Genomic DNA, 17,149 nt, shown 5'->3' with positions numbered 1-17,149 from the left:
TTTAAAATCCAACTTCCCTGGCTTGATAGTGAAATGACCACACAGTCTGGTCACTGGGTCAAAAATCAATTACAAAACAGAAGAGTTTTTGCATTAGCCTTAGTAAAAGACGGACTCGAAAACCACAACCGGGGAAAAAAATAAAGCAACCATTAAACTACAGGAAATACAGTATTGGTTTTTTCCTCTTGGCGAGATGGGTCGACTGCTTTCCAGCCCCGCTGTGGCTCCTCTGAAGTTCACGGTTCGCTCTGTCTCTTCTGCCCAGATCCCCGCCGCCATAGAAGCCTTCGCAGGGTAGCCCTGCAGCCAGGTCCCACTCCCTACCTTCAGGGGACGGCGTCCCAGGCCCCACCCTAGCCAGAGCCCCAGAGTCCCACTCTTTTGCCTCCGGCAGGCCCCAAGCCAGGTGGGGACGAACCCAGGTCGGGCGTTTGCTCCCAGTTCCGCGTCTGCGCAGCGGACGTGGGGCTGGAGCGGGGCTGGCCGGGGAGGCGCAGGATGCGCGGGAGCCAATGGGCAAGCTCGGGGAAGCCGGGCTGGCGGCGACGGCCGGACCGGCGCGCACTCTCGGGATGGAGGGCGAGTGCCGGGCGTCTCAGGCGCGCTCCTGGGGCCTCCCGGCTGGGGGCGCCGGCGGGGACAGCCCGGGGGGTGACGCCCCCCTCCCCGGCAGCATCAGCTCCTCCTCCCTGCTGCAGGCCGAGGTGCTGGATCTGGACGAGGACGAGGACGACCTGGAGGTGTTCAGTAAGGTGAGGGCTGCGCGGCGGCGCGTCCCGGGAAAGTTCCAAGTCAACTCCCAGAGTTGGCCCCGCCGTGCGGCGGCCGCCCTAGCGCGCTCACCCGGCCCCGCCGGAGGCTCGGAGCCGAGGGTGGGTGGGTCTTCCCAGGCCGCCTGATCCTGCCTGGCTGCTCGCCGCCCCGGTGGCTGACTCCCAGCACGTCCCGAATTGCAGCAGTTCACTCTTCTGCACTTTGACCTTGCGTTCGGCAGGGCCATGGCTTCGTGGAATCTGCAAAGTTGTGCCATTTCCCACTTTTCTCTTCTTTCCTTCTCTGACGCGGATATTTCCAGGGACAGTGCTGGAACCGGGGAGGCGGTGGCCCGAAAGTGCCCCCGCCCCTGGCAGCTTCTTTTAGGGCGCAGCCAGCCCTGAACCCTGGGAGCGAAATCACCCGAGTCTAGGGAAATTATTCTTGATTTAGTGTTGTTGCTGGTTTTGGATTGGAGACTTGGGTGGCGCCGGAGGTTAGTCTTAAGTCTAGTGGGAAGAGGCGTTAGGGAATCCCTCTTCAGGAGAAAACAGTTGGTGTGTCCAACTAGGAAGCTCCTGCGCTGCGGAGCTCAGGATTTTTTAGATAGCTCCTACCACCCAACTCACCACCGGCGCTTTCATTTTTAAACCTAACCCAGGGAAACCTAGAGACCAAAGGGCCCTCTGAACTTTCAGGATTGTTGGAGAGAAATTGACTCGGTCACTGGCAGACTTGTGGTGCCCGTAGGCTGATGGTTGTAATTTTGTTATGGAAAAGAAAAATACCATTCTTGGGAGGCCATTCAATGCCACTGCAGCTTCTCTCAGTTGCTGCTGGTAGAAGAGTTGAGATGGGAACATTGTATTTTCATTACTAAGAAGCCTGTTCAGTAGGTGTGTTACCTTGAGGTGTTAAGTAAAGCAACAGACTTCACCACTGCTTTATTCTGGGAGAGAAGTTATAAAGTGGACAAGCATACTCAGACCACAAAGAGGAATATGCAAAACTCCCCGCCTTTTTTCCCTATAGGATTAAGTGAAGTGGTAGGCACAGGTGTATTGGGGAAGTTCAGACAGAGTATCTGGTTTATACACTTGATGAAATCACATGACCTTTCAGTGTGTTTAAATTGTAAAACAGTGGAATTATTTTTTGTTTACTTGTTGTTCCACACATACTTTATGTTCAGATCAAGGACAGTTGATCAGTTCTTATTTATTGCCTTCTAAGATACCATTGTTGTTTAGTCACTAAATCATATCTGACTCTTTGGGACCTGGTGGATTGTAGCCCACCAGGCTTCTCTGTCCATGGGTTTTCCCAGGCAAGAAAACTGGAGTAAGTTGCCATTTCCTTCTCCAGGGGACCTTCCTGATCCAGGGATCGAACCTGTGTCTCTTGCATTGGCAGGAAGATTGTTTACCACTGGAGCCACCAGACTATGAGCGTTAGCCTTTGGAGCTCTGCACTGTGAAGCTTGGGGTGGGGAGGATGTGTACAGGGAGTATGTAGAGAGTGGCAAGCGCGTATCAGGATCATCTGGGATGGTTTAAATTTGTCATGTGCTTTCCCTTTCCCCAGATTCTAAGTGTCCTGGCCTCTACCAAGAATCACTGTTTTAATGAGCCTCTTGTAGTCTGAGGCCAATCTTAGATGAAGCTAATGAAATTTGAGTTTGGGCTGTTTTTTTGCCTGGGTCTCTGGAAAATGTAAGATACTGGGAGTAGTACAGGTTCTAGGTGGGAAAGGAATGACAGATTGTAGCCAGAAGCGTTTCTTTTTTTTTATATAATATAAATTTATTTATTTTAATTGGAGGCTAATTACAATATTGTATTGGTTTTACCATACATTGACATGAATCTGCCATGGGTGTGCATGTGTTCCCCATCCTGAACCCCCTTCCCACATCCCTCCCCATCCTATCCCTTTGGGTCCTTAGTCCCAGTGCATCAGCCCCAGCATCCTGTTTGTGAAATGAATCGCCAGTCCAGTTTCGATGCATGATACAAGATGCTGGGGGCCAGAAGCATTTCTAAGTAAGCATTTCTGGTGAATTGCTTAAAGCCATCTCAGAAGAAAGGAATCTAGAACTCTGTGACTCCAATGAGCTGTTGAGCTTTCTTTTCTCATTCCAAATAAAACAGTTGTTTTTCCTAATTTTGTTTTGTAATTGTGTATTCTGTTTTAAAAGAATGTAAGTTTCAGCAACATACTTAACCACTGCTTTATTAAGCAGTGCATTTAGTAAGGTGCAATATTGTATCTTTACCTTAACCTATGTGGCTGGCTTCTATAGAAGAGGGCTTTAACTTTTCTATGGCTCCAATTCAACACTAGCAAGCAGGGTGGATCCAAGTGTATGAATCCTGCTTGATTGTATTTTAGTAAGTTGAATTTTGCAACCATTAACTGCAGTTCGACAAGCAAATTTAAGAAACTCGTCTTCATTTGGCCTGCTTTCTCTGCTGCTCCCTTTTTAGCTTGTGTCTCTGTAGAACCCTACCACTGTCCAGCATACCCTAAGCTGGTATCAGCTATTGCTTTTGAAGTGTACTAACTTTACCCTTCAGAACTTTGAGACTGACGATTTTCATATTCAGTTTATATTTACAATTGTATCTCTTATTTTCTTAGATTGTTTATGAGTATATATACCGTACCCCTGTCCAGGTGCTTTTTCTTTTAATCTTTTTATAATGGAAGTAGAGTTGATATACAATAATACAGTAGTTTCTGCTGTATGATGTAATGATTTGACATTTATATGCATTATGAACTGATCACCATGATAAGTCTAGTAACCATCATAAAGTTACTGCAATATTATCGACTATATTCTCTACATGTGCATTACATACCTGTGACTTAGTTGTTTTATAACTGAAAGTTTGCACTTTTTAATCCCTTTAACCTATTTCTCCCTCCCTTTTCCAAACTACTAGTTTGTATCTATGGATCTTGTTTCTGTTTTATTTGTTCATTTGTTCTGTTTTTTATATTCTACATATAAATGAAATGATAAAACATTTGTCTGACTTATTTCACTTCATAATACCCTCTAGGTCCATCCATGTTGTTGCAGGTGGCAAAATTTTATTCTTTTTTATGGCTGAGTAATATATTCAGTTGTGTACATATATACACAGCATCTTTGTCTATTCATCTACTGATAGATTGCTTCCATAAGCTGGCTGTTGCAAATGATGCTACTGTGAGAATGAAAAAAAAGGAGTGAAAGTGTTAGTTGCTCAGTTGTGTGCCACTCTTAGCAAACCCATGGACTGTAACCTGCCAAGCTCCTCTGTCCATGGAATTTTCCGGGTAAGAACATTGGAGTGGATAGCCATTCCCTGCTCCAAAGGATTTTCCTGACCCAGGGATCAAACTTGGGTCTCCTGCACTGCAGGAAATTCTGACACTGCACTGACAGATTCTTTACTGTCTGAGCCACTAGGGAAGCAAGTGAGCGCTGGGGTGCATGCATGCGTGCTAAGTTGCTTTAGTTGTGTCCACCTCTTTGCGACCCTGTGGACCATAGCCCACCAGGCTCCTCTGTCCTTGGGATTCTCCAGGCAAGAATACTGAAGTGGTTTGCCATTCCCTTCTCCAGGGGATCTACCTAACCCAGGGATCGAACCCACATCTCTTATGTCTCCTGCATTGGCAGGCATAATCTTTATCACTAGCACAAACTGGGAAGCCCAAAGATATATAGGGGTGTGTGTATATCTTTTCAAATTAGTGTTTTTGTTTCTTCAGATAAATACTAAGAAGTGAGATTACTGGATCATATGATCATTCTTAAGTTTTTGAGACATCTTCATACTGTTTTCCATAGTGACTGCATCAACTTATATTCCCACCAATAGAGCACTAGGGTTTCCTTTTCTCCAAATTTTTACCAATACTTGTTTTTTGTTGTTCATTAAAAAAAAAAAAAAAAAACAAACCATCCAGACAGGTGTGAGGTGATATCTGCCATATTATGTTTGGATTTGCATTGCCCGACGGAGAAGGCAATGGCACCCCACTCCAGTACTTTTGCCTAGAAAATCCCATGGACGGAGGTGCCTAGTAGGCTGCAGTCCATGGGGTTGCTAAGAGTAGGACATGACTGAGCGATTTCACTTTCACTTTTTACTTTCATGCATTGGAGAAGGAAATGGCAACCCACTCCAGTGTTCTTGCCTGGAGAATCCCAGGGACACGACTGAAGTGACTTAACAGCAGTAGCAGCAGTGATTAGTGACATTGAACATTCTTTTCCTTTGTCTTCTGACCATCTTTATGTCTTCTTCCTTGGAAAACTGTCTATTCAGGTCTTCTACTCATGTTTAAATTGGGTTGTTTCTTTTGTTTTGCTTATTTTCTTTTTCATGATTATTCATTTTATATTGAGTTGATGGAGTTCTTTATATATTTTGGATATAACACCCTTATCAGATATATAACTTGCAGATAACTCTTCCATTTAGTAGGTTGCCTTTTCATTTTGTTGATGGCTTTCTTTGCTATGCAAAAGCTTCTTAGCTTTGCGAGCCCATGAACAACGCACACCAGGCCTCCCTGTCCAGGACCAACTCCCTGAGTCCACCCAAACCCATGTGCATTGAGTCAGTGATGCCATCCAACCATGTCATTCTCTGTCATCCCCTTCTCCTCCTGCCCTCAATCTTTCCCTGCATCAGGGTCTTTTCCAGTGAGTCAGCTCTTCGCATCAGGTGGCCAAAGTATTGGAGTTTCAGCTTCAACATCAGTCCTTCCAATGAACACCCAGGACTGATCTCCTTTAGGACGGACCGGTTGGATCGCCTTGCAGTCCAAGGGACCCTCAAGAGTCTTCTCCAACACCACAGTTCAAAAGCATCAATTCTTCTGTGCTCAGCTTTCTTTATAGTCCAACTCTCATATCCATACACGACTACTGGAAAAACCATAGCTTTGACTAGACGGACCTTTGTGGACAAAGTAATGTCTCTGCTTTTTAATATGCTCTCTAGGTTGCTCATAACTTTCCTTCCAAGGAGTAAGCGTCTTTTAATTTTATGGCTGCAATCACCATCTGCAGTGATTTTGAAGCCCAGAAAAATAAAGTCAGCCACTGTTTCCACTGTTTCCCCATCTATTTGCCATGAAGTGATGGGACCGGATGCCATGATCTTAGTTTTCTGAATGTTGAGCTTTAAGCCAACTTTTTCAGTCTCCTTTTTCACTTTCATCAAGAGGCTCTTTAGTTCTTCTTTACTTTCTGCCATAAGGGTGGTGTCATCTGCATATCTGAGTTCATTGTTATTTCTGCGGCAATCTTGATTCCAGCTTGTGCTTCTTCCAGCCCAGCGTTTCTCATGGTGTACTCTGCATATAAGTTAAATAAGCAGGGTGACAATATACAGCCTTGATGTACACCTTTTCCTATTTGGAACCAGTCTGTTGTTCCATGACCAGTTCTAACTGTTGCTTCCTGACCTGCATATAGGTTTCTAAAGAGGCAGGACAGGTGGTCTGGTATTCCCATCTCTTTCAGAATTTTCCACGGTTTAATGTTATCCACACAGTCAAAGGCTTTGGCATAGTTAATAAAGCAGAAATAGATGTTTTTCTGGAACTCTCTTGCTTTTTCGATGATCCAGCAGATGTTGGCAATTTGATCTCTGGTTCCTCTGCCTTTTCTAAAACCAGCTTGAACATCTGAAGTTCACAGTTCACATATTGCTGAAGCCTGGCTTGGAGAATTTTGAGCATTACTTTACTAGCGTGTGAGATGAGTGCAATTGTGCGGTAGTTTGAGCATTCTTTAGCATTGCCTTTCTTTGGGATTGGAATGAAAACTGACCTTTTCCAGTCCTGTGGCCACTGCTGAGTTTTCCAAATTTGCTGGCATATTGAGTGCAGCACTTTCACAGCATCATCTTTCAGAATTTGAAATAGCTTAACTGGAATTCCATCACCTCCACTAACTTTGTAGCGATGCTTTCTAAGTCCCACTTGACTTCACATTCCAGGATGTCTGGGTCTAGATGAGTGATAACACCATCGTGATTATCTGGATCGTGAAGATCTTTTTTGTACAGTTCTTCTGTGTATTCTTGGCACCTCTTCTTAATATCTTCTGCTTCTTTTAGGTCCCTACCATTTCTGTCCTTTATGGAGCCCATCTTTGCATGAATTGTTCCCTTGGTATCTCTAATTCTCAAAGAGATCTCTCGTCTTTCCCATTCTATTGTTTTCCTCTATTTCTTCGCACTGATCACTGAGGAAGGCTTTCTTATCTCTCTTTGCTATTCTTTGGAACTCTGCATTCAAATGGGTGTATCTTTCCTCTTCTCCTTTCCTTTTCATTTCCCTTTTTTTCACAGCTATTTGGAAGGCCTCCTCAGACAGCATTTTGTTTTTTTGCATTTCTTTCTTTGGGGGATGGTCTTGATTCCTGTCTCCTGTACAATGTCGCGAACCTCAGTCCATAGTTCCATCAGGCACTCTGTCTATCAGATCTATTCCCTTAAATCTATTTCTCACTTCCACTGTATAATCATAAGGGATTTGATTTAGGTTATACCTGAATGGTCTAGTGGTTTTCTCCACTTTCTTCAATTTTAGTATGAATTTGGCAATAAGGAGTTCATGATCTGAGCCGCAGTCAGCTCTGGGTCTTGTTTTTGCTGACTGTATAGAGCTTCTCCATCTTTGGCTGCAAAGAATATAATCAATCTGATTTCGGTGTCGACCATCTGGTGATGACCATGTGTAGAGTCTTGTCTTGCGTTGTTGTGGACAACCTCATTTTGTTCTTGATTGTAGAGGAAAAGCTTTCAGTTTTTCACCGCCGTATATGTTAGCTGTGAGTTTGTCATACATGGCCTTTGTTATGTTGAGGTATTCCCACTTTGTTGAGAATTTTTCTTATAAATTGATGTTTAATTTTGTCAAATGCTTTTTCTTTATCTCTTGAGCTGATCATATGATTTTCATTCTTCATTTTGTTAATGTGGTTTGTGTGTGTGTTCAGTTGCTTCAGTCGTGTCCGACTCTTTGTTTTCCCATATACTGCAGCCCACCAGGCTCCTCCATCCATGGGATTCTCTAGGCAAGAATACTGGAATGGGTTGCCATGCCCTTCTCCAAGGGAACTTCCCATCCCAGGGATTGAACCCTTGTCTCCTGGGGCTTCTACATTGCAGGCAGAGTGTTTACTGCTGAGTCATTGAGGAACTCTAATTTGGTTTATTGGGATACATTTGCAGATCAGAAGCTTTTTAAAGAGTAAGTTCTTTGGCTTATAATCATTTATTTTTTTTTGCACAGTCCATTACAAGTAAGTACCTGTTAAATAGCTGTTAAATATTTTTGTGTAAGATGCTATGCTAAACATTCTTTGGAACAAAGAAATGCAAGATTCATGTCTTGTTATCACAGTCTTGGAGTTCAGCTGGAAGATGTGACAGAAACTCTAAATGACAGTATACATCAAGAGAGATAGGAAAGTAAAACAAAGTATTGTCTGAGTTTTCAAATAATCCAGTTAGGAGAAAATGATATCAGCTCTCAATAAAACACAGAGAATGAAGAGGATATTGACTTAAAAGGACAAGAATAGATGTGGAAGATAGGAGAACATAAATGATAATTTGTAAAGGATAAAAAGTGTAGTAATAATTTTAGAACAGGGGCAAAGTAAAATGAGACTTGCAAAAAATTTACCTAGAGAATAGGGACAAACTTGTCCATATATAACATAAAAAGTTCTTTGGAGGGAAAAGAATATATTAAAATAAGTTGCTTTTGTTTTTATTAAATACTGTAATGTATAGAAGAAATAGTAGTTGAAACAGAGCATAGGCAAATATGTCACAGTGAAACACAGATATTTATGTGTTACTCAGTAAATAATAGCTCAGTAAATAATAGCCAATAAAATGAAGGTCTATATTATTTAGGATAATCAGGGAATTTACAGATGTAATTATTGTCATCACCACTAGTTGACCTCAATAAGTCATGATATGTAGGCTTAGTGCTCAGAAGCTGGAGCTTCTGAGGTAAAAATTCTTTTTAAAAATAATGGGGCAGAAAAAAGGTTCTGCAAGGTATGTGCATGTTTCCTCAGTCGTGTCCCATTCTTTCCAACCACGTGGACTGTAGCCCATCAGGCTTCCCTGTCCATGGGATTTTCCGGGCAGGAATACTGGATTGGGTTTCCATTTCCTTCTCCATCTGGAAGGTACAGACAAACAGAATTAATTTCAAGCTCTGACAAAGCTTTAAAAGCAACAGAACTATTTAGTATATTTAGTATAAACACTTTGAAAAGAAGGAGATGATCATTTTTAATGAGAATGGTGGATAACTAAGATTTTTATAGTAAATTAGAAATATAACAATGTATATATTATATATTATATGTACAATGTATGTATTATACATATAGTATATACATGTATATATTATACATATATCAATAACCTCAGATATGCAGATGACACCACCCTTATGGCAGAAAGTGAAGAGGAACTCAAAAGCCTCTTGATGAAAGTGAAAGTGGAGAGTGAAAAAGTTGGCTTAAAGCTCAACATTCAGAAAACGAAGATCATGGCATCCGGTCCCATTACTTCATGGGAAATAGATGGGGAAACAGTGGAAACAGTGTCAGACTTTCTTTTTCTGGGCTCCAAAATCACTGCAGATGGTGACTGCAGCCATGAAATTAAAAGACACTTACTCCTTGGAAGGAAAGTTATGACCAACCTAGATAGCATATTCAAAAGCAGAGACATTACTTTGACAACAAAGGTTCATCTAGTCAAGGCTATGGTTTTTCCAGTGGTCATGTATGGATGTGAGAGTTGGACTGTGAAGAAGGCTGAGCACCGAAGAATTGATGCTTTAGAACTGTGGTGTTGGAGAAGACTCTTGAGAGTCCCTTGGACTGCAAGGAGATCCAACCAGGCCATTCTGAAGGAGATCAGCCCTGGGATTTCTTTGGAAGGAATGATGCTAAAGCTGAAACTCCAGTACTTTGGCCACCTCATGCGAAGAGTTGACTCATTGGAAAAGACTCTGATGCTGGGAGGGATTGGGGGCAGGAGGAGAAGGGGACGACAGAGGATGAGATGGCTGGATGGCATCACTGACTCGATGGACGTGAGTCTGAGTGAACTCCAGGAGTTGGTGATGGACAGGCAGGCCTGGCATGCTGCGATTCATGGGGTCGCAAAGAGTCGGACACGACTGAGCGACTGATCTGATGTACAATATATACATATATTATTATATGTACATAATATATGTATATATTATGTACATATATTAATATACTACATAATATATATACATATATATATACACATACATATATATATATATATATATATATACACACACACATATATTATGTATTATGTACACATATATATGGGAAGGCAATGGCACCCCACTCCAGTACTTTTGCCTAGAAAATCCCATAGACAGAGGAGCCTGGTAGGCTGCAGTCCATGGGGTCGCTGAGAGTTGGACACGACTGAGCGACTTCACTTTCACTTTTCACTTTCATGCATTGGAGAAGGAAATGGCAACCCACTCCAGTGTTCTTGCCTGGAGAATCCCAGGGACGGGGGAACCTGGTGGGCTGCCTTCTATGGGGTTGCACAGAGTCAGACACGACTGAAGCGACTTAGCAGCAGCAGCAGCAGTATATATATGTATATATTATATATATAACACTATTATATGTTATGTATATAACAATGTATATGTTATATATATAACAATGTATATATTATTTCAAAAGCTTGAAAGAAACATTCATATTTTTGTGGAAAAGGTTATTTTTGAAAGAATAATTAGCTCTATTGTTGAAACTCCAGTTCTGATATGTGTGTGTGTTTGTATGTGTATATGTGTGTGTGTGTGTTTAATCTTTGTCAATGGAGGGAGAATTATACTATTTAACAGTTCTATCAAATACTTAGAAGATATTGGAAATCTGGTTATTAATTTTTCACATTTGTTCTTGGAACCATTTTTATTTAACTCCTATTGTTTGCCTCTATTAGTCATGATCATGATAATCAGAATTCTCTCCATTGATTTAAATGAAGAGAGTTTAATGCAAGGACTATTTATAGCATTTTGGGCAAGTTTCAGGAACAAAGAAAGGATACTGAGGCATTTAGAGACTTGCAGTAATAAAAAGCCATTAGAACCCGTAGTTCTAAAGGGAAGAGAAATGGAAATAGTGTTGCTGGAAGTCAAGGATACTTGGAGCTGTGGAGAAGGGGCCACTTCCACATGAGCTGTGTTGACACGGAGATGAAGCTAGAAACATGCCACTGCCTGAGGTGTGATTCCAAAGCAGAGAGGAAATGTAACAGTGTATATATTTATTTGAACAAGCTATTGAAGAAATCACTCACATTTTGGTTGAAAAGGTTATTTTGGAGAGAATTAGCTTTCCAAAAGCTATAGTTGCTGAGAAATCCAGCTTTGATATGTGTGTGAATGTGTGTTTGTGTGTGTGTAAAATCACTTTAGCCTCAGCTAAAGTTCCAGGCAACATCCAGCATTAAATGACTAGCTTGTGAGTAAAGATGTCTAGCATGATGTCAGTCCTTAGCATTGAGGCATGTTATCTTCTCAGCCAAGGCCCCGCATATAATGCGGGTGAGACATCCCATTTCTGCTGTATCCTGTCAGAATTCTTGACCTAATAAATCACTGAGCATAATAAAATATAAAAACAAAATATCTTGGGTTGTTTTGTTATTCAGTAGTAGAAACTGTAACAAAAGCTAATAGTCTGTAAAACATAATCGGTCTTTTGGATTTTTTGATAAATACAGGATTACAGCAGGCAAGTCATGTGTTCCCCTTTCTCTGACCCTCATCTTGATCCTGCCTGCATGAGTCTTAGCATTTTGATGGTTAAATAAAGAGGAACCGATAAAGGAAAATAGGGCTGATCCAGGACTATTTCTGTTCCTCCCTCTGGACACTCCACTGCCTACCAGCTCAGCCTTCTTATATGTTAAGTACTTTTATATTCCTCCCAGAGGAGGAAGAGTAGGTGAATAAAGTAGAAAGATGAAAAATCCTCAAGTTCTCCTTATGAGTGAGCATATATGGTCAACAGTAAAATTAAAACAAATGAGGAACTTTCAGGGTAAATTTGGATAGATTGTGTATAGATCCATTTTATGTACAAGCATTCCTAGTGGTTTGAAGTAACTGAATGATAATATATCCAAATGACACAGTTTCTGAACAAATAATGTATTTTCAAGGTCATATGGAGTATTAATTGTACTGTAATTTGAACTGTCTATGCAGCTGAAGTTCCATTCTACCTTCTGTATTTTAAAGGGATATTATGTCTTCTGTGGATACCAGTGACCTGATTGTTTGGAATACTGTTTTGCGAGAGAGTCTTAGATCGAGTCTGGACTTGGCAGAATGAGAGTTTGGATCCGACAGCACTGTCTTTCACTGGCACAAGGAGTGGGGAGGGCTGCTGCAGTAGTAACAGCCTCACTGTACATTTTGCCATCGTGAAGGAGAATAAACTAAGGCGTTTCACTGATGATATGTTCTGGCAACCATGGCCTCTGAAGAAAGGCTGGGAAGAACAAAATGTAGTTTAGTTTGGCAAAAGACTTGGGCTGATTTTTTAAACAAACTTTATGAAGAGTTCTTCCAGTGGATTTAAAGTGTATAGTTCTGAAGGGCAGAATTAGAACCTAGGTCAAAGTATATGGAGATCAGTTTCAGGTCAGTTGATGGAATAGTTTTCTAATTGAAGTTTCCAGAATAAAAGTTATCCTCAGCTAGGTCATAAATCCTGTCACTGTAATTGCTCTAGGACAAACTGAATGATTAACTGTCTCAGAGCATGGGACGGTTGCACAGTCCCTTCCACTATTAAGAGGCTGTTACAAATGGAATTTTAAATTGCCAGACTTAACCATGAGAGCAACAGGAAACCTCACATAGGTGTTCCTACTCATCCCTTCAGCTAATCACTGCAGCTTAATTTCCAAACTAAATTATGTTTTACAATTCCCTAATTCTAATATTTCTCTTCCCACAGCTGTTATCTTTTTCATTTAGTTCTCTGTTAATGGTGTGGCAGTTTCTTAGCTATAGGATAAAATATCAGTGCTATGTCTTCGCTTCTATTTATGCCTTTCACTCACTCTCTCTGTTCTTTACATATCTTAGAAGTCCCATTTGGTTTTATCTTCTTGGTATCTCTGGAAGTAGTGCCTTCTTCTTACTCCCATTGCTCCAACCCTAAGTAGAATTGTGGTTGCCTTTGAGAACCATAATATAGCCTTAGAAGGTCTTCATTCTTCTGATGTTTTTTGCCTGTAGGCTGACCTACATCCTCACAGAGAACTGATGTTTCCAGAACACACAGCTCTGAACATACTGGATATATTGTCTCATTGTGTCATCCAGGCTCTTGGTGATTAGGCTACAACCCTGGCTTTCCTTGCCTCTTCCCTCACCTTCCTACCTTTCTGTCTCTCACCTTAGCACTCAAAATATGTTGCATGAGTCTGTTGGATCACCTGGGAGCTTGTTAGAAGTGCAGTTTCAGAACCCACTCCAGACCAAATGAATCAGAATCAGTATTTTAACTGGATTCCTCATCTTGCACCTTACAATTTACTGTTGGGTCTCAACAAACCAAAATCCTTTCTGTTATTTATGGCCCATTGTAAAGCGACCTCTTTCCTAAGGACGTTTTCGTTCTCCAGCTAGAATTAATTTCTTCCCATTCTGGGCTTCCCATAATAGTGTTTTGAATCTCATAATACCTAATATGTTTTGCCTTATAAAGAAGTATTTTTATTTCTCTTCTCTAAAATCTTGATTGTCTCTCTAGCTCCAATAAATTAAACTCCTTGAAGGTAGAAGAGTAGGAACTCTAAATATTAATGGAATAAATACATTAATGAATTATATGGCCTGTGCATTTTTTTTCATACATACAGACACAGTTATCACAATAATTTGCCACTGATCTGTTTTCAGTAAATTTGGTTTGTATTGTATTGGTCTTTCCAGTCAGGTTACTAGACCAAATAGAATTTAAAATAAATTTGTCTTGATAAATGGTGAGTAAATGTTATTGATGGATGACACAGAGCTGTGTTGAGCATCAGTCCTAACAAAATCTCCTATTTAGATTTCATTAGGACAGATAAACACAAAGAATTTAAAAACCCAAAGAAATCATTTAGAAACCTTTTATTTGGGAAAATAAATCCTATTAAGCCAATAACACCTGTCTCAATTAGGGGGCTTAGTTGCAAGCAATGGAAATCAACTCTGGCAGGAAGAATGAAATAGTAGTTCACAGAGTAGATTTGAAGGCTGGAAATGCAGATGCAGAAAAGGACAGGCTCTAGCAGTATCTATGTTGTTGAGCTGCTAAGTCATGTCCAACTCTTTTGCAGCTCCATGGACTGTAGCCTGCCAGGCTTCTCTGTCCGTGGAATTACCCAGGCAAGAGTTAACATGGGTTACCATTTTTTTCTCCAGGTGATCTTCCTGACTCAGGGATTGAACCTGCATCCTTTGCATTGCAGGTAAATTCTTTATCGCTGAGTAACCAGGGAAACAGCAGAATCTATACCCAGTTTTATATTTGGAAATAAGATTGAATGTTGTGTAGCTAAAAGAAAATAAAATCCACGAGAACCTTTAGGGAGAAGAACTATATAGTTCTTTTGTGCAGATAACAATATTTTGTTTATTGGTCAGTGGCACTGGGGAAAATTATTACAAGTATTTCAGGAAAATAATATTAGAAGGCCAGATTTGAATTTAATATACTTTATTCTATTGAGTTTTGAAGGTGGTGTTTTATTTTTGCAGTTCGGGGGTTCTGATAGGATGTTCTAGTGTAACCCTGATAGCCTGCTAGTTTTTACAAGTGGCTAGTGTGGTCAAAATGAAACACAGATTGAACAGTTATGTAGTTGTAGTGTTCAAAATTTATTTTTTTATGCATTTTAAAACTGTATCACACACTTTTCAAAGAGGATATTAGACTAAAAGTTAAACATTTACAATTACTTTAAGAAGATACTTTAAATTTGTCTCAATGAACAAATAAAAATTTATAGGCGGGAACGGTTTTGTCTGTTTTATTTTATTTTATTTTTTTTTAATTTTTTTAAAATTTTATTTTGAAACTTTACATTATTGTATTAGTTTTGCCAAATATCAAAATGAATCTGCCACAGGTATACCCGCGTTCCCCATCCTGAACCCACCTCCCTCCTCCCTCCCCTATCCTCCCTCTGGGTCGTCCCAGTGCACCAGCCCCAAGCATCCAGTACCGTGCATCGAACCTGGACTGGCGACTTGTTTCATACATGATATTATACATGTTTCAATGCTATTCTCCCAAATCTCTCCACCCTCTCCCTCTCCCACAGAGTCCATAAGACTGATCTATACGTAGGTGTCTCTTTTGCTGTCTCGTACACAGGGTTATTGTTACCATCTTTCTAAATTCCATATATATGTGTTAGTATACTGTATTGGTGTTTTTCTTTCTGGCTTACTTCATTCTGTATAATAGGTTCCAGTTTTATCCATCTCATTAGAACTGATTCAAATGTATTCTTTTTAATGGCTGAGTAATACTCCATTGTGTATATGTACCACAGCTTTCTTATCTATTCATCTGCTGATGGGCATCTAGGTTGCTTCCATGTCCTGGCTATTATAAACAGTGCTGCGATGAACATTGGGATACACATGTCTCTTTCCCTTCTGGTTTCCTCAGTGTGTATGCCCAGCAGTGGGATTGCTGGGTCATAAGGCAGTTCTATTTCCAGTTTTTTAAGGAATCTCCACACTCTTCTCCATAGTGGCTGTACTAGTTTGCATTCCCACCAACAGTGTAAGAGAGTTCCCTTTTCTGCACACCCTCTCCAGCATTTATTATTTGTAGACTTTTGGATCGCAGCCATTCTGACTGGCGTGAAATGGTACCTCATAGTGGTTTTGATTTGCATCTCTCTGATAATGAGTGATGTTGAGCATCTTTTCATGTTTGTTAGCCATCTGTATGTCTTCTTTGGAGAAATGTCTATTTAGTTCTTTGGCCCATTTTTTGATTGGGTCATTTATTTTTCTGGAGTTGAGCTGTAGGAGTTGCTTGTATATTTTTGAGATTAGTTGTTTGTCGGTTGCTTCATTTGCTATTATTTTCTCCCATTCTGAAGGCTGCCTTTTCACCTTGCTAATAGTTTCCTTTGTTGTGCAGAAGCTTTTAAGTTTAATTAGGTCCCATTTGTTTATTTTTGCTTTTATTTCCAATATTCTGGGAGGTGGGTCATAGAGGATCCTGCTGTGACGTATGTCGGAGAGTGTTTTGCCTATGTTCTCCTCTAGGAGTTTTATAGTTTCTGGTCTTACATTGAGATCTTTAATCCATTTTGAGTTTATTTTTGTGTATGGTGTTAGAAAGTGTTCTAGTTTCATTCTTTTACAAGTGGTTGACCAGTTTTCCCAGCACCACTTGTTAAAGAGATTGTCTTTAATCCATTGTATATTCTTGCCTCCTTTGTCAAAGATAAGGTGTCCATATGTGCGTGGATTTATCTCTGGGCTTTCTATTTTGTTCCATTGATCAATATTTCTGTCTTTGTGCCAGTACCATACTGTCTTGATAACTGTGGCTTTGTAATAGAGCCTGAAGTCAGGTAGGTTGATTCCTCCAGTTCCATTCTTCTTTCTCACGATAGCTTTGGCTATTCGAGGTTTTTTGTATTTCCATACAAATTGTGAAATTATTTGTTCTAGCTCTGTGAAGAATACTGTTGGTAGCTTGATAGGGATTGCATTGAATCTATAAATTGCTTTGGGTAGTATACTCATTTTCACTATATTGATTCTTCCAATCCATGAACATGGTATATTTCTCCATCTATTAGTGTCCTCTTTGATTTCTTTCACCAGTGTTTTATAGTTTTCTATATATAGGTCTTTAGTTTCTTTAGGTAGATATATTCCTAAGTATTTTATTCTTTCCGTTGCAATGGTGAATGGAATTGTTTCCTTAATTTCTCTTTCAGTTTTCTCATTATTAGTGTATAGGAATGCAAGGGATTTCTGTGTGTTGATTTTATATCCTGCAACTTTACTATAATCATTGATTAGTTCTAGTAATTTTCTGGTGGAGTCTTTAGGGTTTTCTATGTAAAGGATCATGTCATCTGCAAACAGTGAGAGTTTTACTTCTTCTTTTCCAATTTGGATTCCTTTTATTTCTTTTTCTGCTCTGATTGCTGTGGCCAAAACTTCCAAAACTATGTTGAATAGTAATGGTGAAAGTGGGCACCCTTGTCTTGTTCCTGACTTTAGAGGAAATGCT

The 17,149-nt window shown here is 40.4% G+C and overlaps 1 protein-coding gene across 2 annotated transcripts in view; it reads left to right on the top strand.

The window, feature by feature from the left end:
• Positions 1 to 542: 542 nt before the first annotated feature.
• Positions 543 to 17,149, top strand: part of SNX7 (sorting nexin 7) — a 118,725-nt gene continuing 102,118 nt past the window's right edge. Inside the window, exon 1 of one of the 2 annotated variants that reach the window (XR_011565789.1) lies at positions 543 to 755. Coding sequence is in view for 1 of the 2 variants with exons in the window: in XM_019957009.2 (XP_019812568.2) it covers positions 576 to 755 (180 nt within the window). In the remaining variant the exon portion in view is untranslated. The remainder of the gene's footprint in view (positions 756 to 17,149) is intronic. The other variant, XM_019957009.2, reaches the window with a different exon arrangement.

The sequence above is a fragment of the Bos indicus genome, chromosome 3 (genome assembly GCF_029378745.1).
Source record: "Bos indicus isolate NIAB-ARS_2022 breed Sahiwal x Tharparkar chromosome 3, NIAB-ARS_B.indTharparkar_mat_pri_1.0, whole genome shotgun sequence".
In the NCBI taxonomy this organism is placed as follows: Eukaryota; Metazoa; Chordata; class Mammalia; order Artiodactyla; family Bovidae; genus Bos; species Bos indicus.
This window is presented reverse-complemented; position numbering and strand designations above follow the sequence as displayed.